The sequence below is a fragment of the Cupressus sempervirens genome, chromosome 9, assembly GCF_028749045.1.
Source record: "Cupressus sempervirens isolate cs-2001-9-10 chromosome 9, ASM2874904v1, whole genome shotgun sequence".
Classification (NCBI taxonomy): Eukaryota; Viridiplantae; Streptophyta; class Pinopsida; order Cupressales; family Cupressaceae; genus Cupressus; species Cupressus sempervirens.
Genome location: NC_143126.1, coordinates 402,297,057 through 402,324,500, shown reverse-complemented (window position 1 = coordinate 402,324,500; position 27,444 = coordinate 402,297,057). Strand labels below are relative to the sequence as shown.

Sequence of the window (27,444 nt, the reverse complement as noted above, 5' to 3'; positions counted from 1 at the left end):
TTGATCTAAGCAAGGTTGATCTTGTTGGTGACTAGTCAAGACATAGACTTCTTGGCTATAAGGTGGACGGTTGTAGTTTTGGATCAAAATTGTCGAGGACTTGATCAAGTTGTGTTTGAAACCTTAGTACAAACCTATTGACATCTTTCTTTACGGACAAGTTACCAAACTTGAGGTAATTGTACCTTGATTTGATTTAGTATTGTTGGAATTCTTTAGAATAACTGAGAGGGGGGGTTGAATCAGTTCTCCAAGGTCCAAATGCACAAATGAAACTTTTCACAACTTAGTGAACCCATATACATAAAACATATCCATCATGCATGCATCCATTAGATTATACAATCACTTAAACTTTTAGGTTACTATCAAAACAACTTTGCCAAAATATAAGCATGAAATATAATAGATTCAGTAACACATTTGACAAAATGATTTTATGTAGAAACCCAATTTGGAAAAAACCACTAGTAACATGCTACTCATTCTCACTCTTCTAAAGTGATGCCCTATGAAAGGCCAACCCTGTTAAAGGTTACAATACACATTGTTAAATGTGACCTCAGTTAGAGGATTTCAATCACCCTGTTAGGAGTGAGCCTTGTTAGAGGAGTTTAGATCATTAGCTCGGAATGTCACCCAGTTGAAGGATTTACAAATGATTGTTAGGTCAACCTTAATCCAAAGAATTTACCCTAGACTAGTACAATGATTAGAAAGTAACAATAAGGTTTGATCTGATAACAACTTACAACTCACTTGTAGATTGTAGATCTCTATTTCAGTTTTTCATTATGTTTGCCTTTCACACACTTTAGATTTGATTTCTTTTTCACTCTTCAAGCTTTCATACTCTTAAGCCTTCTTGATTTGCTTGCCAATAGCAGTCTCTTCTATTTGGTCTTTGATGAAGCAATTCCTTAGACCTCTTGTCTAACTTAGGTTCTTTGACATTGATCGACCTTGCTTCTAACCCACCATCTCTTTAAATAGAAAATTAAGATATTTTTTCATTCATCCTCTATTATCCATCTTAGGGTTAGGTAGGATTAGGTAGGATTCAATGAATCTACCCATCTTTTCATTTTAGTCCCTTCTAGAAACTTCTCCTTCAATTCTCTTTGAATTCGCCTCAACCACATGCTTCAAAAAATTCAACAAAACAATATAGTCAGTTTAGATTCATCAAATCCATGATTTAACATGAATACTTGCACTTGACATCAATATGTTGTCACTCGACTTCCATACTGTTGTTCCACTCGTCATCAACTAGATCACTCGACAAACACTAAAGTTTATTGGTGCTTGGCATCAACTAAAATTTACTCGGCTTACATTGTATCACTCGGCATACATTGACTTTTGACTTTCCTTGGCTCTAACTAATTTTATGCTTAGCTTGCACTAACTTTGCTTGGCACCTACTGTCCACTCGGTCAAGCTTGGAAAACTTAATTCTTCTTACTTGTTCTTCTAGACTTTTTCAGTGTATCCAACCTTTGCAACATTAAGTAGATAATCAATGCATTATATTATTACTTTCTTAACTAATCTTTGTACTCCTTTTTACATACCATAACTCAACCTTTTTTGTAGGTGCTCTTGTTATCTCATTTGATCAAAACCTCCTCATTAATCAAATAAATGATAGTACTCAAATCAACTAAGCAGATGTATTATCAGCAAGTAGTAGATTTGACATCAATGACAAAACAATTATTGAAACACATTCTCATACTTGTATCAATCTGTTTTCAACAAGTATGCCACCTAGAAGGATGAATCTCAGGAGGCTGGAACACATGTTTAAAGAGCTCAAGGAGGAGATGAGGAATGAGATCCAAAATGTCTTGAATGGATTGAGAAGAACTCCTTAAAATATATATATATATATGTGGAAGTTGTTGAAGATCTTGAAGTACCCAAAGTAGAGATCCTTGCAAAAGAATAAAGATTATTGAAAGCTTTCGTAAAAGTTAGTAAGAGTCATAGAATGGAAGTATCAAATTATTCTATTTCTTTAGATTGTAAGGAATTGATAGTGTTGTGATGTGGAGCCTAATCAGACTCAGAGGTTTCTTCAGCATATTTTCCCCCCCAGATTATTTCTACGAAGGTTTTGGGGCAGCACCCACAAGACGGGGTCATAGGGCAATGCCCCAGGTGCACTCCCTATTGCAGTACATGGTGGGGTCGAGGGGCAAAGCCCCCGCAAGGGTTTTGGAGGGCAACACCTCCAAAGCCAAAAATGACCTTATATTGTAAAAAGTGTCTGCTGCTATTTTTCTATTAGACAACTTATTCTATCCCTAATTTTATAAGTAACAAAAGCTTGTATAAAATGGATTAGGGTTAGGGATTTCATAATGTATGGTGATATTGTAACTTCTTGTAGTGGTATTGAGTTGTAAGGGATTAAGGATTGTAATCACTAGATAATTTAATATTGGACTTATTGTTGGTGGACATAGCTTAGGGATTGGGTGAACCATGTTATTTATTTGTGTCTTGTGTTCTCTTTTGTGCAATTTATTATTTTCTGATATTGGGTATATTTACATGTAATTGTTATTCCTATTTGTGGTTAGTCTGAACAGATAGACTATATTAATTAACTTGACAATTATTTTGAGCTTGAGAATATTATAGATCTATAGAGGGTTAGGATAGCATATACTAAGTTGAAGGGTCATGCTTCCTTGAGATAGAAAGAATTGCAAAAGGATAGAGAAGATAATGATGAACCTAATAAATGGAAACCTATGGTTTCTAGATTGAAAGCTAAATTAATTCTTAAAGACTATGAACTTGAATTGTTGAAGAAGTTGTAGAACTTGAGATAAAAGGATATGTATATGAAGGAGTATACTAAAGAATTTTAAAAGATTCAAATTAGCTCTGGACATTGTGAATATTCTAAAGAAAATGTTACAAGTTATGTCAATGGTTTGAAATTTAACATTTAGGATAAATTGAGTATGTTGAAACTTAGTACAGTTGAAGATGCTTATCAATATGCATTGAAGGTAGAAGATAAGTTAGGAAGGAAGCAAGGTAAATAGTTGACAAAAATAGATAAGGGTAAGCAGATAAATTCTGACAAGAAATTTATATTCAAAGGTACTTGTTTTAAATATGGTAAAGATGGACATGGAGCTTTTGAATGTGTTAGTTTAAAGATTGACATAGAAAACTTGGTAATACAAGAAGATCAAAAAGAGGAAACTTCTAATGTTGATTTGATTTCACCTAAAGTTTGTAGAACATGTTTTGATGGGAAGAGTCATGTTGGCTAGGCATGATGTGGAACCGGTGCAAAGAGTACTTATTTAGAATTATTTGTAAGTCTGGAGGTAAAGATAGGGTGTATATAGAGGGGGCAAAAGAGATATTAATTAGGGGTGTATGTAGAGAGAGATTAGGGGGTGTATCTAGAGGTTAGGGAGGGAGATAGATTATGTGATGTATATAGAGAGAGGGGAGGGGGAGAGAGAGAGAGAGAGAGAGAGAGAGAGAGAGAGAGAGAGAGAGAGAGAGAGAGAGAGAGAAAATTAATCGTAGGTATCACAATAACACTAATCATGTGTTATTATAGCACTAACACACATAAAAATTGAACTTGTAATTAACTCAACACTAACCTAAAGTTTAATAATAGCACTAATATTAATTGTAATAGGAATAGTAACCCTAAAAATAACCATAATTGCAATAATAACACAAACCTTAGGAACCTTTTTAAATAGAACCTATGAATTCCCTTAGCAATAATGTTAGGTGTAATAAGCGTAATAACAACACTAAGACTAACTATAGTTTAACATTATTAGTGTTCCACCATTTGTAATTGAATTATGTTCTAGATTTGATTGTGTGTATTTTTTAACATCAACATTTTGGATCACACTAACTATAGGTTTCACAATAACACTTACATAAATAAGCCTAGAAGTTAACCTAACACTAACCTCTAGTATAACAATTATCCTATCATAACTATGTTCCCAACCATAAGTCTATATCTAACCATAATCCTAATCTTAACCCTAGCAGTAACCCTAACCCTACTCCTAGTCCTAAGTTTAAGTCTTACCCTAACCATGTAGTGCTAAATATAACACTTATCTCAATCATAATTATTAAGCCTCAAATCTAACCCTAACCCTAGCCCTAATCCTACTTCTAAATGTAACCCTTTCTCCAATTGCATCTTAAGCCTTAAATATAACACTTAACTCAATTAGAATTTCTTGGTCCTAACCCTAATCTAACTAAGCATCTTGAAGGGCTTCGTCGACAGCTTTGTCTTCTGCTTTGTGGAGTTTGGCAATTCGAGGGCTTGGTGTTATTTCTTTTTTCTTGGCTGAAAGTTCTTGGTATGCCTGAGATGGCTTGAGTTTGACTTTGTGAAACTTCTTATTGGGTTTGGGTTGTTCTTACATGAATTCCTGAATCTGCTTGGCTTTGAGAGATCTTTCTTGTTTTGCTTCAACTTGTTCAACTTCTGGAACAGGCAGTGACTACGGTAAGTATGCCCTAAGCTAGGATTGACCAAGTTTGGAAAACACTCATTCAACAAATAAAAAATCAAGCAATAGATAGGAACAACCAGATAGAAGTTTTGATTCCCAGAATGTGATACGTGCACCGAGGAGTGTGTATGTTCTACAAATGTTTCGATCAGTCACTTCAAACATATTAACATCCTAGATGGTTGTCTACAAGGCTGACAGTTGGTTTAGCTAGGGAGTCCTTGATATATGCAAGGTATGTGAGGCCCAAATCTGTAAATGAAACCAAAATGATGTTACACAGCCAAGAGGAGCAGTAACCCACTTCTCCTCTTTCACTTCTCAAGGGTATAAAGTTCCTTGAGGCTTAGCCCGAGTGACAAAATCTTGATTCCAAGAGAGGTGTCTTTAGATTCACCTCCCGATCTTTATACTCTACCAGAATGCTGGAGTTGAGGTCGTCCAAGGGGTGATGAAATCCCCAAGCAGGCCTCCTAAAAAGAGAAACAAGGTTTTGGATCCTAATCTTATGCACCCAAGATGGCCTCGAAAGATGACAAGGGGAGAGAAGACTTGGATGAACTTGGGCTAAAAAATACGTTTGTTCTTTTACCAACTGACTCTTATGTGTGTTGATCTAGACCTTGCAAGCACTCATGTTTAAGAGACAATGTTCAATTCCAACTTTGAAATGCACCAAAAAAGCAAAATCGATCGAAGAATGCGAACAAGAAGAAGAGTTAGGGTCAACAAGAAAGTAAACACGCGCGCCCAAAGGCCCTCCACGTCAAGTGTCGATCAATTTTCTTTAAGGCATTCAAGAATTGGTGTGATTTTGTTTTAAGCTCAAAAAGAAAGATGTGTAAAACTCGGTTTCAAGCGCGCACCCGGAGGCCCTCCACGTCAAGATTTGTTCAAATTTTAATGCCCAAATAAAGTGTTAGCAAGCCTAATGTGCATTCAAGGAATTTTCTAAGTTAGAAAAACTAATAAAAACACAAGTGAAGTTTGATCTTTGTGGAGCACTTAACACCCTCTTAGGTGGACCCATCCCCATAGATAGCGCCGAGATTGCAACAAGTGGTTAAATTGATGGGTGTTTAAAGAGAGTGAGTCCAACTACAAACTCACTTTGAGCGTCTTTATTTGATTTTTATAATTTAAAAAGTTTCTAGAATGTAGATTCTTTTTATGCCCCAAAAGATGATTATTTGATCTATGGCATTCAAGATTGGATTTGTTGGTTTAATCATGCATTCCAAGAAAAATTTGATTTTAATCCATGGTATTCAAGATTGTGTTTGAGCGACACTCATTCAATGAAAAATGTTTAAACATTCAAGTTCATTTTAGCAACATGCATTCAAAGACAAGTGTTTAAACATTCAAGTTCATTTTTCAAGTGCATTAAACCATGTAAGGAGAACCTGCAAAAAACATGATTAGTGGTTTCATATGTGCTCCAACCTGCAATAGCTACAAAAAGCCAATTTGATTAGTAACCCAAAAAATCTCAAAAATTTGAAGCTTAACTATGAGGAAAATAAAATCTACTTTTTTTGTTCTTTTTCTTAGGCGTAAAAATGCTTAAAAAAACCTCTACTCTATGGAACTACCAAAAGTTAAAATTTGATTTATACTCTTTTTTTTTCTTTTTCTTTTTTTAAGTGCAAGAACAGAGATGCTAAAACAGAAATGCAACAATAATAGGCAGAGACGACAGTTCATCAGGCGGAGACGCCAATCTGCAAAGACGCTGAACTACAAAGATGCCAATTTGCGAAGACGACAGTTTAGTTTGGCGGCACAAAAAATAGGAAACTAGGCGAAGACGCTGAATTGTGGAGATGACAGTTCAATTTGGCGGCGGCAGAGATGACAGAATATTAGAGGCAGCAGCAGAGATGACAGAGTATCTGGCGAAGGTGACAATTTGCAGGTGCAAACGCAAATCTATGGAGACAACAGTTGAGGTTGCAGAGACAACAATTCATCAATCGCAGATGACAGTTCACCAGGCACAGACGCCAATCTGCGGAGACGCTGATCTGCGAAGATGACACTGTGTGAACAGAACTAAAATGTGCGGATTTTTCCAAAAAAAAAAAAAAAAATTTGATTATTTTTGAGTTTTAGATGGTATGTTTGTAAGAATTTTCCTAAGGGAAAAATTCACCCAAGAACTAAGAACTCAAACACAAGCACAACTGTAAACCAAAAATGGAGAGAGTATGATCAGAATAACAATGTATTCAATAATTGATGCTTAGAGTACACTAGGAGTGCCTAAATATAAAGGTTACAGGAGAGCTTCTAGAATGCATAGAAGTTAGCATCATGATGTGTCATACAACCAAGCACATGTCCACCAGATATGGATTATCCTCCATTAAGCACGGAAGTAAGTGTGGTGATGAGAAGATAAGCCTACAAGGATGGGACACGCAAAACAGTGTTGTAGACACCATGTGCTCAAATAGAGGTGCATACTCCTATGTTGTCAACATGACAAATCATAAGGTTGCACAAACTCCTAAGTGTCTCATAAATAAAAATAATAAAATAATGCAATATAATTAAATAATGCATTAACCTAAGTAAACTTAAGTAAGTGTAAATAGTAAAGTACTAATTTACACCAACACCCCCCCTTAAGTGTAACTTAGGGGAATGCGCTTAAGCTTATGAACTAGGATGAAGATGCATAATGGGTCCTAGCTACTAGGCCATGTTAGGTACCCATGTACATAATGAAATGCAAATCTCCCATAAAGCGGGGAAAAAGGGAAAACCTCATGGGAAAAACCCTCCCCCAAAAAGAGAGATAAGAGAGGATGCAGTGATGGATGGAGTAATCAAGACCCCCCTCATTACGATATACATCCAATATATACATAAGAGAATAAGAGAAGGAAGAGAGACAGAATAGGCTCCCCCCCCCCCCCCCCTAAAAGAAGAATGCCCACAAGTGAAAGCTGCTTTGATGAAGAAGCTAGTCCATGAATGCAGAATGGTGTTCCTCTTCTTAGGAAGAAACAATGCCCAAGGTACAGTCCTGAAGATGTATGTTGGCCCAAAAACCTGCTCAAGTATCCCTATACTGATGTTGAGGTTCACCTTTTCCAACTGTGCTGAAAAGAATGAATGCAGATATGTCAAAGATGTATGTTGAACCTGTTCCACTGAACCATCTGTCTCCTTTACTGACAAAGAGTCCTCCACTAATTACTATTCATAAGGATCCACAATCATGCCAACCTACGAAGATTGATCATGTAGAGAATGGACATGAGGGTCAGAGTGAGCCCTCGCAACAACTGTAGAAGAATCATCATCAATGAGAAGATGTCTGTCCTCAAGTCTATCTCCCAAGTCAAATGAAGCTAGAGCTGGAAGACGAGATGTACCATGCTGAGTTGGACCTTTCACTGTGGCAATATAAGCACGTGGACTAGATTGATGTGATCTCTCACTGCAACTGTCGACAGAACCTCACATATCTGAACCTGTTGAAGCACTATCGCTGGTGTCACTATCAGTTTCCACTGTGTATTAAGTGTGGAGAGGAGTAGAGGATAAGCTCGGTGAACTTTCCTCAAAATGAACATCCTTCTCCACAAAAATCTCATGAGTCTCTAGATCCATAAGTTTGTAAGCCTTCACATTGTCTTCATAACCAATAAAGGTACAAGGTCTAGGTGTCGATGCCTTACAACTCCTGGAAGATAGGTTTGCCCATGTTGGACAACCGAAGACTCTAAGGTGACTCACAAATGGTTTTCTACTGCACCATGCCTCAAAAGGAGTCTTTCCATCTAAGTCTGGATGAGGAGATCTATTAAGTATGTGAGTAGCATTGCTAATAGCTTCAACTTCAAGTGTAGGATTGAGAGACTTGGCCTTTATCATGCAACTTGCCATGGTCTTGAGAGTCCTAATCCTCATAGCTGCAACATCTGTCTTGTGCAGACTGAATGCTGGTGAGTTCTGAAGATCAATCCCCTCAATTCTGTAAAATTTCTTAAGTCTCCTGTCAACATATCTGTTCTCATTGTCCACTCTTAATACTTTGATGGCTTTCCTTGACTTGCGTTCAACATGAGTCTTGAAGTCTTGAAGCTTATGAACTACTTCATTCTTATGATGAAGGAAGAAGACCCAAGTGAATCTTGAAAATTCATCAACAAATGCAAGTATGTAGCGGCCTTGGCTAACTGAAGTCACTGCAAATGATCCTGCTAATACCATGTGAACTAGTTGAAGAACAACTGGAGCTCGAGAAGACTTCCCTTTATCATACTTCTCCTTGAGATGCATATCCACTGAACAAGATGAACGCTCCCCCTTAGAAATGTTGATATTAGGTAGACCTTTAACCATGTGTTTTGAGAAAAGTTGCTAAAGAGAGCGAAAGTCAAGGTGACCAAACCGCTCATGCCATTGGTTATTTGAAGTAGAGTGAGTTAACAAGGCTTGAGAAGAACTCTTAGGCACAAAGTGGGAGAAGGAATAAAGCCTCCTGTCATCATTGACTTTCCCAACTGCTACCAATGAATCATCTTTGAGACTTCGCACCATCACTGAATCGAGAAGGAACTCAACCTTATGACCATCTCCAAGGTGAGTGATTTGGTAAATTGATAGGAGATTAGAGCTTAGATTGGGAACATAGAGAACGTCTTTGAATTCCCCATCTTCCATTTCAACATGTCCTTTCCCTTCAACTTCCATTTTAGTATCATCTCCCACAAAGATGTGTGGTACCTTTGACTGCTTCAATGAAGAAAAGTCTTGCTTTGAAGAACCCATGTGGTAGGAGGCACCTGAGTCAAGTATCCATTCCGAAGAAGAATTTGAGTTGGCCATAAGTGCTTGACCTTTACCCTTTCAAGAGTTAGGAGTTGAATCCTTGGAAGTACCTGGCACTTGAATCTTATTCTTCTTGAGTAGGTTTTCTAACTGATCAATTCTTTTTGTTTTGCAATGATGCTCGTCATGATTTGGCTTTTTGCAATATGCACAAAAAGTTTTGTCCTTCTTTTCATTAGTTCCTTTCTTGTTTGAAGAAGAACCGCCTTATTGAGAGGAGTCATGTTGTGTCTCAGATTGTGTTTTCTACTTCCACTGCTTCTTCTTCTTGTTTCTTTTTCCCCCTTGACTAGATGTATGATCATCACAAGCTACTAAGGCTTTAGTCTTAGATAACTTGAGAAGGCCAAAATCCACCAAGTGAGATTGTTCAACAATCAACATGTCTGCAAATCCATCAAAGGAAGGTTTCTGGTAAGAAGATCCCATGGTCAACTTGTGAGTATTAAAACTCAAAACAAAGTTAGTGTACTCTTGAGGTAGCTTCTTTAGGATGTGATGTATCAACCTATCATCCTTCATGGGATTTCCACAATCTTTTAGAAATGCCCTATACTCATTGACTTTGATGATATAATCTTGAACTGTGTCATAATTTTTAGGATCTAAGAGAAGTAGATCATCCTCAATCTGAAATCCCTTTTCTTCATCCACTTTACCATACAATTGTTCAAGTTTATCCTAAGCTTCCTTAAATTCTAAACAATTTTTGATGTGGAAGAGAAGATCACTATGTACACAACTCCTGATAACACCTAAAGCTTGTCGGTCATGAATTGTCCAATCAATGAGTTCTTTAGCATCAGTAGGTTTTGTAATTGTACCATCAACATACAAACTATATCCTTTTTCCATTAATCTACTCCATGCAATATCTTTCCAAGTAGAATAGTTGTGTGAAGTTAGAGGAGGACATTTAAAACCCATGATGCAGAAATGAAAAGAGCACAATAGAGAGACACAAAAAACACAATACACACCCCCCCCCCCCCCCCCCCTTTTCACTCAATCAAAAGACCCCCCCAAAAAAGATGCTTTCGTACTTTATAAGTAGTGTGTTTACAATGAGCCACTTGTCAAAAAAGTACAAAGTGGACTTTCTGATTTGGCTTTTACAACTACCTTATGAGGCTGAAATCTGTCACTTAAGCACTGTAGCTCAGATTTACAAAATTTTTGAAAAGAATCAAAACTTTACAATGCCAAAGAAGGCTTAATTCTGAAAGTGATAAATTGGTCCACACAACCTTAGAATCTGACTTCAAATCTAGAAAGTAGACAAAAAAATACGCACTTCCAAAAAAAATGGAACTTGAAAAAGTGATCATATGTGCCCGTACGGAGCTTCTAAAGTTGCAAAATGCAGGATTATGCAAGTATAGCCTCCAAAAAATGCAAATTCTGCAAAATTTGTGCACCAAAACCAGAAAACAACACCACCACTAGAAAATTCAAGAAATTCTACCTGATTTCAGAAAAAATTGCACCTGAATCGGAGTCCGAATGTCCAAGTTACGAGCTTGCAAATTCAGGCTGCCAAACTGAAAAGCAATTTGGAGAGGGGTCTGGAGGAGAAACTGCGAGTTTAAATTTGATGATCAAATGACCGTCAAAGCAGTTATAAAATGTTTGAAAATGACGTCCAAATGGGCGTCAAATTTAGTCCCCTGAAATGATGATGTCAGCAAGAAAAAGAGCCACAAGGTGACGTGGCACACTGACGTGGTGGTCTGTACCATACGGTCTGCGTGGCAAAGCGTGCTAATGATGTGGCAAATAAACTATTTCCATAGGTGATGTGGCAATACGAGATCTGCATGGCAATAAGATTGTAACCGCTGAAAGCTCCAAAAAGTGCCAAAAAAAATGTGTGCAGACGTTTGAAAATCGCAGGTCGAAACCTTAAGTCTGCGTGCCGAAATAGCAAAGACAGCGCCGAATTTTCATTGCACGCAGCCGGCGAAAACCTGAAAAACCTCCAACGCGCGGGCGGGAAAACCCTTCACAAAAAAAAACTCGCCGAAAAACAGTACAACGATGTCGAAAGATGACGCCAAATGATAAGAGCCATCAGATTTCCTTAAAACCCTTGTCGAAATCCAGATCGCGCGGGAAAACACCAATCCACAGGCTGCCGAGAAATGGACTGCGTAGTCGAATTGTAATGCTACTGGCCGAAAACGTTCACCTGAACGTTGATGCCGGGGTAATATTGCTGCCGGAATCCGGAGCAGGGCTGGACTGAGATCGCCCATGCTGGATTTCGCAACAGATTTCCCTGTAGGGCCCGTGTGCAGATTTAATCAAATACCTGCGAAATTAATAAAAATCCACCACCAAAATATAGAGCACCGAGCCGGGGTGTCATTGCCCGGTTCGGCCAAAAATAATTTTCCTCTATTAGGGTAATTAAATTCAAAAATACCCAAAAAATTGTTGAGAGAGAATTAATTCAGATCTGGCAAACAATTAATCAGATCAAATGAAACGATCATACCCGAATTGCAAATCGGTGCCTTTGGGTGTCGGTTTGCAAAAAAAATTTGCCTCACAATCGATTATGAGCCAAAGTATGTGTGCTTATAGTCAATTTTCACCGGTTCAGCGTTTTGGACGCAATGGCGAGGTCAGATCTGATGCTGGATGCTCCCAATTTCTGCAGCACTCCAAATTTGAGCTGAGGTGATGAAGCAACAAGAGGTCTCGAACGGCTTGTGAAGAGAAAGTCTCCAAGCTCTGATACCATGTAAGAATTTGCCTAAGGGAAAAATTCACTCAAGAACTAAGAACTCAAACACAAGCACAACTGTAAACCAAAAATGGAGAGAGTATGATCAGAATAACAATGTATTCAATAATTGATGCTTAGAGTACACTAGGAGTGCCTGAATATAAAGGCTACAAGAGAGCTTCTAGAATGCATAGAAGTTAGCATCATGATGTGTCATACAACCAAGCACATGTCCACCAGATATGGATTATCCTCTATTAAGCATGAAAGTAAGTGCGGTGATGAGAGAATAAGCCTACAAGGATGGGACACGCAAAATAGTGTTGTAGACACCATGTGCTCAAATAGAGGTGCATACTCCTGTATTGTCAACATGACAAATCACAAGGTTGCACAAACTCCTAAGTGTCTCATAAATAAAAATAATAAAATGATGCAATATAATTAAATAATGCATTAACCTAAGTAAACTTAAGTAAGTGTAAATAGTAAAGTACTAATTTACATCAACAATGTTTTCTTCCCAAGTGCGTTCTTCAACCTACAAAAATAAGTGAAACACCCCACAACTCACTCAAACAACAAGAAACATTAGATTATTAGAAAAAACAACATATAGATAGAAATTGATGATTAAATGACCCATAGTGGGGTCCCACTGGGCGTGCCAAACTGTATACACTAATATGTTAGCAAAAAATACTAATCTATTTAAAGAAACAAAGCATTAACTAACAAGATCAATATAACATAAATGAGAGTCTAAGACAAGCCCTCAATTGAGAATATGAACCATTAAGAGGTTCTCTCAATGAGACCTTTCTTGTTTTTGGGATGAGTCTATTTGATAGGATTTGGGATGTGTGCTCAAGATACTCAAGCTAGCTTCAATGGATTTTTGGAATTTGGGTGTGGATGTATGCAAAAAGTATGGATTTTGGCTTCTCAAACTAACATTATAACTTTAGCTCAAGGATTGTGATGATATGGCTTGGGAGGGGATCCAATTTATAGGCTAAGGGCTTGAGGCTTTGAGGGCTAAGATGCAAGGATGGAAAAATGGTTAAGAAGGGCTAGGATTGCATGAGAGGAGAGCACATGGATTGTGCTTCCTTACAGCCAATTAGGGAGTGACACATGTCACAGGGTGAGAGGATGGAGGAAAGGGCAAGGATGAGTCAACAAAGGAGGCTCAAGGGATAATATCTTCATAAAGACCCTTCATAAATGGCTTGTAAGAGTCTTTATGGCCTTTGTAAGAGCATTCATGGTTGGGTGGTTGGGATATTTTGGAGGGAGTTGAGATTGTTGACTTTGCTTGGCTTAGGAAAGTCTTAAGCTTGCTTAGGGAATGTGACAAGGTTAGGGGGGATTAGAGGTGATTTAGGATTAGATTAAACTTGTTAGAGATGTGCAATTGGATGGCATTCAATGAGGGTGGGTGAGTTAGTGGCTAAGCTTGGTTAGTATGGGTGGATGGGGTGGATTAGGCTAAAAAGGGGGTTTAGGAATAGGCTTAGGGTTAGGATAAATAAAGTTTATTTATCTCATAGGTTTGGTTTGAGGAGATACTTATTAAAACATTTTTTAATAAATATGAGAATTGATATTTAACCTTAGTTAAATATTTTGAGTTGGGATTAGAGGTAGAAAATGATGAGATTAGTCTTTAATCGAAATTAAAGAAGGATTAGAAGATTTTGGAAGAGGTTAGTGATCTTAAGTAAATTTGCTAAGTTTTGAGCAAAAAAATAAATAAATTATTTATTTTAGAATTTTTGGTCAATTTATTAATTAAATAATGTTTAAATAAGGAAATAATGTTTAAATAAGATTTAAACATTTTTGGGAGGGATTCCTTAATTAAATATTTTTAATTAAGACAAGGGGATTTAATGGCATAAAAATAAATTAATTAATTAAATAATTAATTAATTAATAAATGATTATGTCATCAGGGACTTTTTCAGAAAATAAAAATACTTTATTTTCTAAAAGATTTTAGGTGTCTACAGGCATCAACTAAACTTTACTCGACTTACATTGTATCATTCGGCATACATTGAATTTTGACTTTCCTTGGCTCTAACTAATTTTATGCTTAGCTTGCACTAACTTTGCTTGGCACCTACTGTCCACTCGGTCAAGCTTGGCAGACTTAATTCTTCTTACTTGTTCTTCTAAACTTTTTTAGTGTATCCAACCTTTGCAACATTAAGTAGATAATCAATGCACTATATTATTACTTTCTTAACTAATCTTTGTACTCCTTTTTACATACCATAACTCAACCTTTTTTGTAGGTGCTCTTGTTATCTCATTTGATCAAAACTTCCTCATTAATCAAATAAATGATAGTACTCAAATCAACTAAGCAGATGTCTTACCAGCAAGTAGCAGGTTTGACATCAATGACAAAACAATTATTAAAACACATTCTCATACTTGTATCAATCTGTTTTCAACAAATATGCCACCTAGAAGGATAAATCTTAGGAGGCTGGAACACATGTTTAAAGAGCTCAAGGAGGAGATGAGGAATGAGATCCAAAATGTCTTGAATGGATTAAGAACTCCTTAAAAAAAAAAGAATATGTGGAAGTTGTTGAAGATCTTGAAGTGCCCAAAGTAGAGATCCTTGCAAAAGAATAAAGATTATTGAAAGCTTTAGTAAAAGTTAGTAAGAGCCATAGAATGGAAGTATCAAATTATTCTATTTCTTTAGATTGTAAGGAATTGATAGTTTTGTGATGTGGAGCCTAATCAGACTCAGAGGTTTCTTCAGCATATTTTCCCCCTCAGATTATTTCTACAAAGGTTTCAGGGTAGCACCCACAAGACGGGGTCATAGGGCAATGCCCCATGTGCACTCCCTATCGCAGTACATGGTGGGGTCGAGGGGCAAAGCCCTAGAAAGGGTTTTGGAGGGCAACACCCCCAAAGCCAAAAATGACCTTATATTGTAAAAAGTGTTGGCTGTTATTTTTTTATTAGACGACTTATTCTATCCCTAATTTTATAAGTAACAAAAGCTTGTATAAAATGGCTTAGGGTTAGGGATTTCATAATGTATGGTGATATTGTAACTTCTTGTAGTGGTATTGAGTTGTAAGGGATTAAGGATTGTAATCACTAGATAATTTAATATTGGACTTATTGTTGGTGGACATAGCTTAGGGATTGGGTGAACCATGTTATTTATTTGTGTCTTGTGTTTTCTTTTGTGCAATTTATTATTTTCTGATATTGGGTATATTTACATGTAACTGTTATTCCTATTTGTGGTTAGTCCGAACAGATAGACTATATTAATTAACTTGACAATTATTTTGAGCTTGAGAATATTATAGATCTATAGAGGGTTAGGATAACATATACTAAGTTGAAGGGTCATGCTTCCTTGAGATAGAAAGAATTGCAAAAGGATAAAGAAGATAATGATGAACCTAATATATGGAAACCTATGGTTTCTAGATTGAAAGCTGAATTAATTCTTAAAGACTATGAACTTGAATTGTTGAAGAAGTTGTAGAACTTGAGATAAAAGGATATGTATATGAAGGAGTATACTAAAGAATTTTAAAATATTCAAATCAGCTCTGGACATTGTGAATATTCTAAAGAAAATGTTACAAGTTATGTCAATGGTTTGAAATTTAACATTTAGGATAAATTGAGTATGTTGAAACTTAGTACAGTTGAAGATGCTTATCAATATGCATTGAAAGTAGAAGATAAGTTAGGAAGGAAGCAAGGTAAATAGTTGACAAAAATAGATAAGGGTAAGCAGATAAATTCTGACAAGAAATTTATATTCAAAGGTACTTGTTTTAAATATGGTAAAGATGGACATGGAGCTTTTGAATGTGTTAGTTTAAAGATTGACATAGAAAACTTGGTAGTTCAAGAAGATCAAAAAGAGGAAACTTCTGATGTTGATTTGATTTCACCTAAAGTTTGTAGAACATGTTTTGATGGGAAGAGTCATGTTGGCTAAGCATGATGTGGAACCAGTGCAAAGAGTACTTATTCAGAATTATTTGTAAGTCTGGAGGTAAAGATAGGGCGTATATAGAGGGGGCAAAAGAGATATTAATTAGGGGTGTATGTAGAGAGAGATTAGGGGGTGTATCTAGAGGTCAAGGAGGGAGACAGGTTATGTGATGTATATAGAGAGTGGGGAGGGAGGGAGAGAGAGAGAGAGAGTGTGTGTGTGTGTGAGTTAATCGTAGGTATCACAATAACACTAATCATGTGTTATTATAGCACTAACACACATAAAAAGTGAACTTGTAATTAACTCAACACTAACCTAAAGTTTAATAATAGCACTAATATTAATCGTAATAGGAGCAGTAAACCTAAAAATAACCATAATTGCAATAATAACACAAACCCTAGGAACCTTTTTAAATAGAACCTATGAATTCCCTTAGCAATAATGTTAGGTGTAATAAGCGTAATAACAACACTAAGACTAACTATAGTTTAACATTATTAGTGTTCCAGCATTTGTAATTGAATTATGTTCTAGATTTGATTGTGTGTATTTTTTAACATCAACATTTCGGATCACACTAACTATAGGTTTCACAATAACGCTTACATAAGTAAGCCTAGAAGTTAACCTAACACTAACCTCTAGTATAACAATTATCCTATCATAACTATGTTCCCAACCATAAGTCTATATCTAACCCTTCACATATCCTATGTCTAACCATAATCCTAATCTTAACCCTAGCAGTAACCCTAACCCTACTCCTAGTCCTAAGTTTAAGTCTTACCCTAACCATGTACTACTAAATATAACGCTTATCTCAATCATAATTATTAAGCCTCAAATCTAACCCTAACCCTAGCCCTAATCCTACTTCTAAATGTAACCCTTTCTCCAATTGCATCTTAAGCCTTAAATATAACACTTAACTCAATCAGAATTTCTTGGTCCTAACCCTAATCTTATGTCTGACCCTTCACTTATCCTAAGTCTCAAACTCGAACCCTACGTCTATTCCTAATTGTAGCACTAATTATAATCCTAAAGGTTGCCCTATCATGAGTGTGCCCCTAACCATAGCTCTATATCTAACCCCACCACAATGAGTAATCTTAGTCCTAGAACCCTAAACGTATGTCTAACCCTTCACTTATCCTATGTCTAACCCTAACCCTACTCATAATTATAAGTCTAACACTAACCCTAACCATACTACTAAATTGTAACCCTTTCCCCAATTGTAATTTCTAAGCCTTAAATCTAACCCTAACCTTACTCCTTAAATTAACCCTAATTGTAAGTCTAACTCTTTCCTTATCATAATTTTGTCACTAACTCTAACTTGAACCTTTTATCGCAAACCTAACAATAACTTTGTACCTAATTGTAACCCTGACTATAACTATGCCCCTAATTCTAACCCTAAATGTAAGCATGTTTTTAACCTTAATAGTAATTCTAACCATAGGCATACTCGTATCAATTACAATACTCCTAATCATAAGCATTTCCCTAAGTCTTATAGAAAGCTTAACTATAACAATAAATATTATCTAAAACCCTAACCTAACTCTACTCCTATATATAATTGTAATTATAATCCTAAACACCTATATGTCTGACCCTTATCCTAATTATAATGCTAACTCTAGCCCTACTCCTACTCGTAAATGTAAACCCTAACCTTACTTCTAAACATAACCCTTTCCCCAATCATAATTCCTAAGCCTTAAATCTAACCCTAGCCATATCAGTAATCCTAGTCCTGACCCTAATCATATTCCTAACCCTTCACTTCTCCTAAGTCTAAAATCCTAATCCTAACTCTTCTTTTAAGCGTCACACTCATTATATTTTGACAACTGCCCTATCATAAGTGAAACCTTCAGTTATCCTAAGTTTGAAGCCCTAACCCTTAGTCTACTGCCAAATGCAACATTAATTATAATCCTAATAGTTTCTCTATATCTAACCCTAAATAAGTAATCATGCTCCTAACCCTAATACTTTGTATAAACCTTCACTTATCATATGCCCCGCCCTAATCTTAATCATTACCCTACTCCTAATTATATTTGAATGTTGCCTCTAATTGCAACCCTATCTATAACCCTAAGAGAAACCCCAACCCTAAATTTAAACCTACCTATCACCTTAAGAATTACCTTAGTTTATCCTTAACTCTAAACATAACCCTAACCATACCAATGTCCATAAACCTACCTCTAATTGTAACCCTAATAATATTTCTATTTGTACATGTAACTATAATCCTTTCCATAACTCTACTCCTAATTTTTGTAACAATATTTTCAAAATAAAAAAATAACTTACACAAATTAAACACGACACAAAAAATCATAAATAAATCTATGACAATAATTATATACTAACTTAAACAAAATATACAACTGTAATTAATAATTAATTAATAGTTTGATCATATCCATATTAAAAAAAAATTAAAAATCTTGTGTAGCAACTGCGATATATATATAATATCGCTTTTTCGAGGCTAATTTCATCAGATCCTCCCAATTATATATAAGTATATATAAGCTAGTCATATTGTTCACACAAATAATCATTTTGAAAGCACAAATTATTCAATGAACAATTCCACGTGGCAATAAATGGAATGCAACAAAACAGTACTCGCTGCAATAATATCAGTATGACAGTTGGCAATAAAATATATATAAATGTAATCCTTCACATGCCGGCCTTTACACCATCTCAGTGTGGGTCAGCCACATAGAGTCCTTACAACTTTTGACTCGTCCTTCGCACTTCACATGCCGGCTTTAATGCAGTTGTATATCTGTAGTACGTGTTTCAGTTTATATCGTTATATTGCAATGTACGTGTAACAGCTGTAAAAGTCTTCACTGTTTCTGTTGTCCTGACACCTGTTAAAGTTTTTTAATTATTCAATTTTATATTAATGCTCAGTACAAACCTTTGTGTCAAGTCATTCAAAAAATATTTTTAAAATCGCCAACTAATTTTCAAGAAACAAAAATATTTAAGTTAAATTTTTAAGAGAGCCGTTGGATTTTTTAGGAATACTATTAGTATTATTTATATTTTAATATTGGCTTATTATTAAACTATTATTATAGATTCTTTTTACTCTTGTGCTTAGAAAGTATCCCAAAAAAGTCTCCGAATTTATATAGTTGATCATTTTACTATTATACCCGAAATGGATATGAAGTGAATAAATTAAATTATTATATCAGCTATCTTTTTTAATCTAATTATTTTTTCAATATATAAAAATAATGTTAAAAATGAACTGTTGAAAACAAATATTTTTAAAATTAGAATTTAATTTGTATTCCATATTTCAAATAAAAACTGTTTGTTGGTTTTTGTGCAATTTAATACACTATTATTATTTTTTTATTCTTCTTAACAATATATCTAAAAAAAAACATTTTAAACAATTCAACCAAAGCTTAATTTAAAATTTTCTAATAATTGAAATAGAATATTGTATAACTATATAAAATGTAACATATATGCAATTAAATGAACCAAATGATTATTATTATTCATAAATATTTGTTATGATATAAGAACAAATACTTCAACACAAAAAAATATTTATTGTTATAAAAATAAAAATAACACATTATTAATAAAATACAACCTATATCCAACACAAACATATTATTGAAATGATTTACTCTACCCATATACATTACTAAACTGACAGTTGTACACATAAGAATAGAATGTGTACACTAAGATATCAATATTTATTTGAGTAGTCATATTATCTTTTGAGTGACGCATATATTAGATAGCATAGCTATGATATTTTATTTTAGACAAAGTTATTTATTTCTCTCGTTAATGAATTCATTTATTTAATTTTTCTATAACATTTAAAAATATGTTGAAATATTAGATGATATACTACTCACTAATGTGGTTATTGGTGAGGATTTGAGTCACCTTTTAATACATACGGCAGTTGTAATTCTATGCCCCATCTAGCTTTGGGGATACCTTTGATGACTACTAATTTTAGAGCCTTACAGTGGAGTTGTTTGTTTGAGTGAACACGCATAGCATGAACTTTGCTATTCAGCTCAATTATTGAACATTCTCAGTTAATTGCAACTGATATTCTCTTGGGATAAAAAGTTCAGATAGTAATAGTTGTTATGGCCCAGCTGAAACAATATGGTAATTGTTATGTACCAGTTGAAACAGAATATGGCCCACAAAATGACACATCCCTACTAAAGAGGGCTTCTGTTTGCTCCACACAATCAAGATACAACCATCAAGCTACAATTCCTGCATTTAACTTTGAAAGCTATAGCTGCTCAAAATTTAAAGCGACCAAATAAGTAATTGTCAGCCATATTCCAGGAAACTTAAGATAAGGGTTCTCTAGCGGATAAGGGCAAATCCTTGAAACTATTCATTTTAAGAGATCTTAAGACACGCGAGGACAAAAGTTGGGAATTCCCACGCCAAGAATTATTTCAACGACCAAAAATTCTACTTTGTACTTTTCTACCGTAAGAAAAGCATAAAATCCTTTAAGAGAAGCATAAAATCCTTTATATCCATCACAGGAAAAGAGCTCAAAAATGCCAATCAACAAGAACAGAATCTACTATGCACTTTTTTAGCGTAAGCAAAGCATAAAATCCTTTGTATCCATCACAGGAAAAGAGCTCCAAAGCCAATCTATCTCTGAACATAGAATTAAACCCAAAAAAGAAGAGATGTCTTCGAAATAAAATAAAGATTATACTAAAACGAATCATTCCTAGGCTTCAAACTCGTCACAAACTATGTTACAACAAAAGTTCAACTACTTGTCATTCCAATATTATCTAATACTGGTCCTCAAGCAGCCCCATTCTTCACAATTTTATAAATATACAGAGGATGAACTATGCTACAACAGAAGTTCAGCCACTAGCCTTTTTAATGTTTTCAAATCTGGTTTGCTGTTCTTCACTCCAAAATATACAAAAGCATCTAATGTACACACACTAGACAGTACAAGTATGAAAAGCAAAGGAATGTTCCTATTCTCATGTCATCTCCTTGATAAAGACTTAAAGGAGACAGTGATGGCATGAATGATGAGTCATGCTTGGGATGTAACCATTGATGATGCCCTTGAGGAAACAGTTGACTGAGCATCCTCAAATCCTTCAGGATCATCAAACTTGTCCTCTAGACGCAGGCAAGGAGGGGTGAAAGCCTCCACAATCGCAGACGAACTAGGAACTTCCTTCACATCCTTGCAGGCCACTTCCAAGGAAGTTACACAGAAGGCCGTGTAGAAACGCTTTTTGCAAAGATAAGCAAATAATAGACTTGCAACTGGAAGGGGAATGAGCAGAAATGAGTACACAAATTCCTTAGCTGAGAAATAGCCAATCATAGTGAGCTGTGAGAGAATCAAAGCTGCAATAATTCTGATCTGGATGTGCGGCCACATCCGGCCATTGCTTTCATAAGAGGGCACATACACATTCAATGCCTGCACAAAGAAAAGCTTGTCAGTTAACAGAATAACGCCAGTTTATGCTTAAGTTGAGCTTCTAGGATTTATTACTTCGATTCAGAAAGTATGTCTCATTATGGTACTGCCAAAAAAGGGCCATCCAGTTCAGCAAGTCAAGATAATGCAAATTAGTTTGACTGCATTTTACCATTGAAATTCCTGAGAGGAATACAAAGTTTTTCGTGTTTGAGAGAGAGGAAATAACCTGGTTCCGAAGCACAATCCACCCCACAGCGAAATACAGAATAGCAAATGGAATGATCATCGGAGCAAGGATGGCATAGGATAGTGATATAGTCATAACTAGCATGTCATTAGGCACTCTGGTGGCATAACTAAAACCACCAGGAGCCCATGCCTCCCGCACCTCTGCTTCTGTCTTGCAAAGGTATCTCCTTTTGATGTGGTATATCACTAGAGGCACCAGACGAGTAAGTTCTAGTCCATAACCGACAAAAATCCTGTTTAAAATGGAAAATAAAACACCTCAGCCAGTCAGGAACTTAGCAATTGATTAGAAAAGCCCTTCCCATTATAACAACCCAAGAATGATTTCATTCAGAACTTAGAGAAGGAGAACCATCTTACTTGAGAGCGACAAAACTAATGAAGAAGGTAGCAGTTTTAGGAAGAGATGTGGCTAAAATATCGACAAGTTTTCCAGGTTGCTTCTGAATCTGTTTGAGCGACTCAAACAAGGTTCCACCAATTGTAACTCCCAGGAAAATGTTGAAAACTATAAAATAAAAATACTTCCCAGATGCAGACCTGACAGCATGACTTTCCGAAACAATCCCTTCTGCCTTGGAGAGCATCAGAAGAATTACCGGCAGAAAAGCCAAGAAGAGAATCAATGCAAGCTGAGGCAAATAGGCTTCGAGGATGCTTTTAAGTGCTTTTTTATCCACGACCCATTTCAAAAAGGGTAGAAGCTTCCTCAGTTCATCAAGAGTTGTAAAAGCAGATACAAAGGCAATTGGAATCATGTAGAAAAGAACAGTTAGGAACACAATAACGTAGACTGTATTTGCCCTAATCATCCTCTGGTAGAACGGAATTTTCAGATTCTTCCACAGCACTTGACGAGGCTCAGTAGCAGGAATTACAGTCCATGTATCTGTAAGTTGTGAATGTACAACCTGTGCGGCAGCAGCTGCTGCAGGCCTACTGTTAAATATTATAAAAGCGGCACCAGCCTGTTTCTCTGCCAATGCAACCTTTTGTTTCGTATGCAGCTTGACCGTTAAATCTTTTATCTTCTCATTGTAGAAATCAATGGAATCTACCTTTTTACCAATCAATCCTAAACACCCAGTCCTATGCGTTGGGCGTGTCTTGGACTCTTCAGAAACAAATTCAGCACGAGCAAGCTTCTTTCTGTACCCTTCTAACTCCTCCCACACCTTATTAGCCTGTTCATAAACATCAAAAAGAGTGAGAATGAATACTCCAAGAGCTTTAACTATGCAATGAATGACAGACTAGCATTGAGCACACCAATAAGATCGTGGCAGCAGAAAAAAGATTGTGCTAGAAGGTGTCATGTGTCTAAACCTAGGTTTTGTTTGCAGCATATCTTCATTAAGTATTATCCTCTGACAAGACAAGAAAAATTCAAAAATTCATCCATGACTAGTGCAGCTAAAGCTCAAATCCACTTATCTTGAAAAAATCTGCACGCTAGGACAAAAGATGACTTGAAATCCTAATTTAAATCTGGCACCCTTCAAAATACTTTAAAAACTTTGCATTTACACTCATGCAGATGTTTTGAGACTAAAGATGCTTCGCGCTGCTACCTCAAGCCATGTGTAAATCCTCTGGCAAATAGTTGTTGACCACTAATTAAAACATTTCACTTTCCATACAATGAATTTAGGGCAGGGAAGATCATCCCGATTCCCACCTACCTCAGAAATGTCACATATAATCAAAGACCGATCGAACGTATCTGGGTGCAGTCTCCTGAAGAAAGAATCTACTTGTTCTTTGCGTGTCTTTCCAGGTGGTACCGCAGGAATATCTTGGACAAGTATTACAAATTGCTCAGGTTTCGCCTCCAAGGAGGCTTGCTCCCTTGCTCTAAGATGCAGAACATGCTTGTACGTTTTCCACAGGATGAAGTAAGTCACAAAGGAAACGAAGTACGCCGCGGCTAGAAATCCCCATAGCCGATTACTTTTTTGCTGTGATGCAGATAAAAATTTGACACTTAGAAATTGGATTAAATAAAGTGTGGATTAAAAACCGTAAGAAAAGACGGGGATTAGCATTGCACCTGAACATTGCCCATTGCAAGGTTGTCAAAATCGTCAAAGGAGGCACTTGTTTTGTTCTTTGCAATAGCATTCTGCCGTTGGATTTCATTATTACGGTCAGTTGCGCTAAGGGGAAGAAGCACTGGAAGGCAAACTACTGACGACAATACCATGATTGCAAGGGCTGTTTCAAGACAAACCACCGACAACACTCTTAGTTAGAGGCATCAGTCTTTCACAGTCAATTACAATAAACTTTAAAAGCTTTTGAGTAGAACTTTGCAGTAATTTTTCATCGACATTTTATATCACACTCGGTGATTCCATCATTGCCAGAGCTGTTTCAATACAAATCACCGACAAACATCTAACAGAGAGGAAAAATAGTCTTTGACGGTGCATTGCAGTGAATTTTAAAAGCTTTTTCTACAACTTTGCAGTGATTTATAAAATCAACATTTCGAACCATGCTCGGTGATATCTTAAACTGTGATCACGTCATTCCAGGGTGTTTCAAGAAAACTAACAACACTCTTACCTAAACGCATTAAGTTTTGGCATTCCATTTTCAAATCTTCAGATAAAACTGTGTAAAACCATTTGCATCAACATTCCCAATCACACCGTGATCCATGAAAAGTAATAGGCAAACACTCTTTCTTTTATTTCTGTAAGTAATTATCAAGAAGCAAAATAACACTTTTCCATTGCCGATCTAAAAACGTATTTTCTTATAGAGAGAATATACATTCTGTCCATTGTATCAGGCTCTAGCCACGAGATAGCAACTTTATTACTAGCCAGGTACAGGACATTATGTTTGACTGCAAAACATCTAAAATGACTCAGTTCTCTTAAAATTTAGCACTGTAACAGTTATGTATCAGGTAGAAAGACACTACAAAGAAGAGGGTTTGGTGTTTGTAACAGTCTTAAGCATGGCAGAATCATAATGGAGGGATGGATAAACCGCTGTGAGGAAAAAGTTCAAATTTTCATAGAGTAAATACAAACAGTGCATTAAATTTCTGTTACATTAATTTTTGATAGATCAGGCCTAGAAACGGGATAACAACTTCTTCAGTACTTTCCAGGTAAAGGGCATTATGTTTCACGGGATGAAATCTAAAAACGCACATTTCCTCTTAACACTGTACCGATTATTTTTGTAGGGGTTAACTGTAAAGAGAAGAGGGTTTGGCGTTTATGACATTCTTAGAGCACGTCAGAATCAAAATGGAGGGATGGAGAAAGCACTATAAGGAATTATCTCAGTTTTTCTTAACAGAATATATAAAGTCTGTGCATCAAGTTTCTTCTACCAGATATATCAGGCCTAGCCACAAACAACAACTTCTTCAGAACTTTCCAGATACGAGGCAATACGATTGACACGAAAAAAACCTCTAACATCACACCTCTAAACATTTACCACCGTGATGGTTATTTGCGAGGAAGGATAAAACTATAAAGAACAGGGTTTGATGTGTGTGTAAAACTTAGCAGAATCAAAAGAGAAAATAGGTAGATCCTTAGGGGGGATTATTCAGTTTTTTCTGAACCTGGACCTTCAAAACAGAGCACGGCAAAACCAAAATGGCGAAAAGGGGGAAACAACTACGAGGCTTAATCTCAGTCTCTATCTGAATCTGAGCCATCAAAACAAGAACATTTAAAGGCACGGACAATAAAATTGCAAAGATAATACGGAGAAGCAGTAGAAGACATACAAGTAGCGACAAAGATAAGGTAAACAGCCGTATCGAGACCAGCTGCAGCAATGATCTCATCCTCAGAGGCTCGCCATGCCTCCCCCAGCCACCTAAAAGGGTTGAGAGTCTTGGGAACTTCACCATCTTTGCCCTTTCCCTTGAGCAGCCTGTTCGGGTAATAAACCACCTTGTTACCCTGCTTTGAGGCCAGCCATACATAGAGCAACAGCAACACCACAAATATCAGAAACGAAGTCCCTGCAGACGTCACCAGCGAAGCGAAATCCATTCCTTTGAAGTGAGGACAATGGACTACACAGCTTGGCTAGCTGATTTATGCCTCTTCTTGCAGCTTGTAACGTAAATATGCGATGGAATGTGTGTGAATGAGTATAAATAAATGCAGAGAATGAAGCCACGTTATTCCCACGGGAAAGGCGCGGAGTAGACAGACAGAGCGACAGAATAAGGCCCACTCCGAAGCTAACCAGCTACCATTGCCAGAAACTTATGTGGGAATGCATCAGATCCCATCTAGTTCCCTCACAGATATTTATTTATCCTTGTCATTATGGAGCAGCTTTTGAGTTATATTAGGCTTGTAAATTCCGCGTCTGCTTTTGAGCTGTCCGCTTTCCTTTCGTCACCAAAAATAAGATCTGTATAAACGGATATGACAGGATACATCGATAGATGAGATAGTTATAAACAGTGCTTTCAAATGATTGAAAGTATTGTTTATTTTATTTTATTCTTTTGGAATTATTTTGTGTAGTTATGGTGAATAAATTAATAATAATAATAAATATATGTTTCTATTTATCATCACTCAGTAACATGGTAACATTTTTAGTAAGTATAATATTTTTATTATTATTAAATATATTCAAGAGTGATTTATAGTGTGTAATATACCTAAAATAATTTTGTGTTTCATATTATGTGTCATAAGTTTTGACTCTATTGTAGTAGGTTCTCATAATTGATTTTTGTTGGAGTTTGTTTTTAAGGATACGATTAAGGATCCGGTTAATAGATTTATTTATTTTATTTTATTTACTTTTTTTTATAATTAAAATTCTATTAATAGAAGAATTCTATGATATTGGTTTTAATGTATTGGTTAATTGGGTGGATGTAGTACATTGAAATTTGATATATTGTAATTTAAATTAATTTTTATATTTAAAAAAGAATGTTGAAGATTTTATATTTTAAGGAAATCAATGATCATTTATTAATATATTCAGAGTTATTTATAATGTGTAATATATTATTATTTTAATATTATGTGTCACAAGTTTTGATTCTATTGTAGTAGATTATCTTGTTTGGTATCATAATTGATTTTGTTGGAGCTTGTTTTTAAGGATATGGTTAATAGACTTATTATTTATAATTTTGTAATTAAAATTCTATAATTAGAAGAATTCTATGATGTTGATATTAATATATTTATTAATTGGGGTGGATGTAGTCGCACATTAAAATTTGGTATTGTTTTTGAAATATAAAGCGACCAAAACAAGGGGGTCGGCCCTTACAAAAAAAGCTAGTAACCAGCACACTACCAGCGAACACCTATAGAAATAACAAGCTGTAACCCAACCACATAGACAATATCAACCAAAAAGCACCAGCAATAAGGAAACAAAACTAGCAGAAGTCTAAAATAATCTAACCAACTAATGTTCAGGAACGTATAACCAAACACAATAGCCAAAAACTACAGTACTAAACAAACTATAAAGTTCTGAATAAAAAATTGTTGGCTCAAATAGGCCAACCCAAGTCTTAGTAACAGTTGTGAACTAGCAA

At 35.9% G+C, this 27,444-nt stretch overlaps 1 protein-coding gene across 1 annotated transcript; it reads right to left on the bottom strand.

Moving 5' to 3' along the window:
* Positions 1-20,885: 20,885 nt before the first annotated feature.
* ERD4 (Early-responsive to dehydration stress protein (ERD4)) lies at positions 20,886-25,999 on the bottom strand. The gene is made up of 6 exons (XM_089800350.1): positions 25,645-25,999; positions 23,935-24,098; positions 23,567-23,842; positions 22,245-23,068; positions 21,862-22,117; positions 20,886-21,632 (listed from the first exon to the last, which is right to left on the bottom strand). Exons 1-6 carry the CDS (start codon positions 25,913-25,915, stop codon positions 21,234-21,236), a joined length of 2,190 nt encoding a protein of 729 aa, XP_089656476.1. The 5' UTR covers positions 25,916-25,999; the 3' UTR covers positions 20,886-21,233.
* Positions 26,000-27,444: the final 1,445 nt, after the last annotated feature.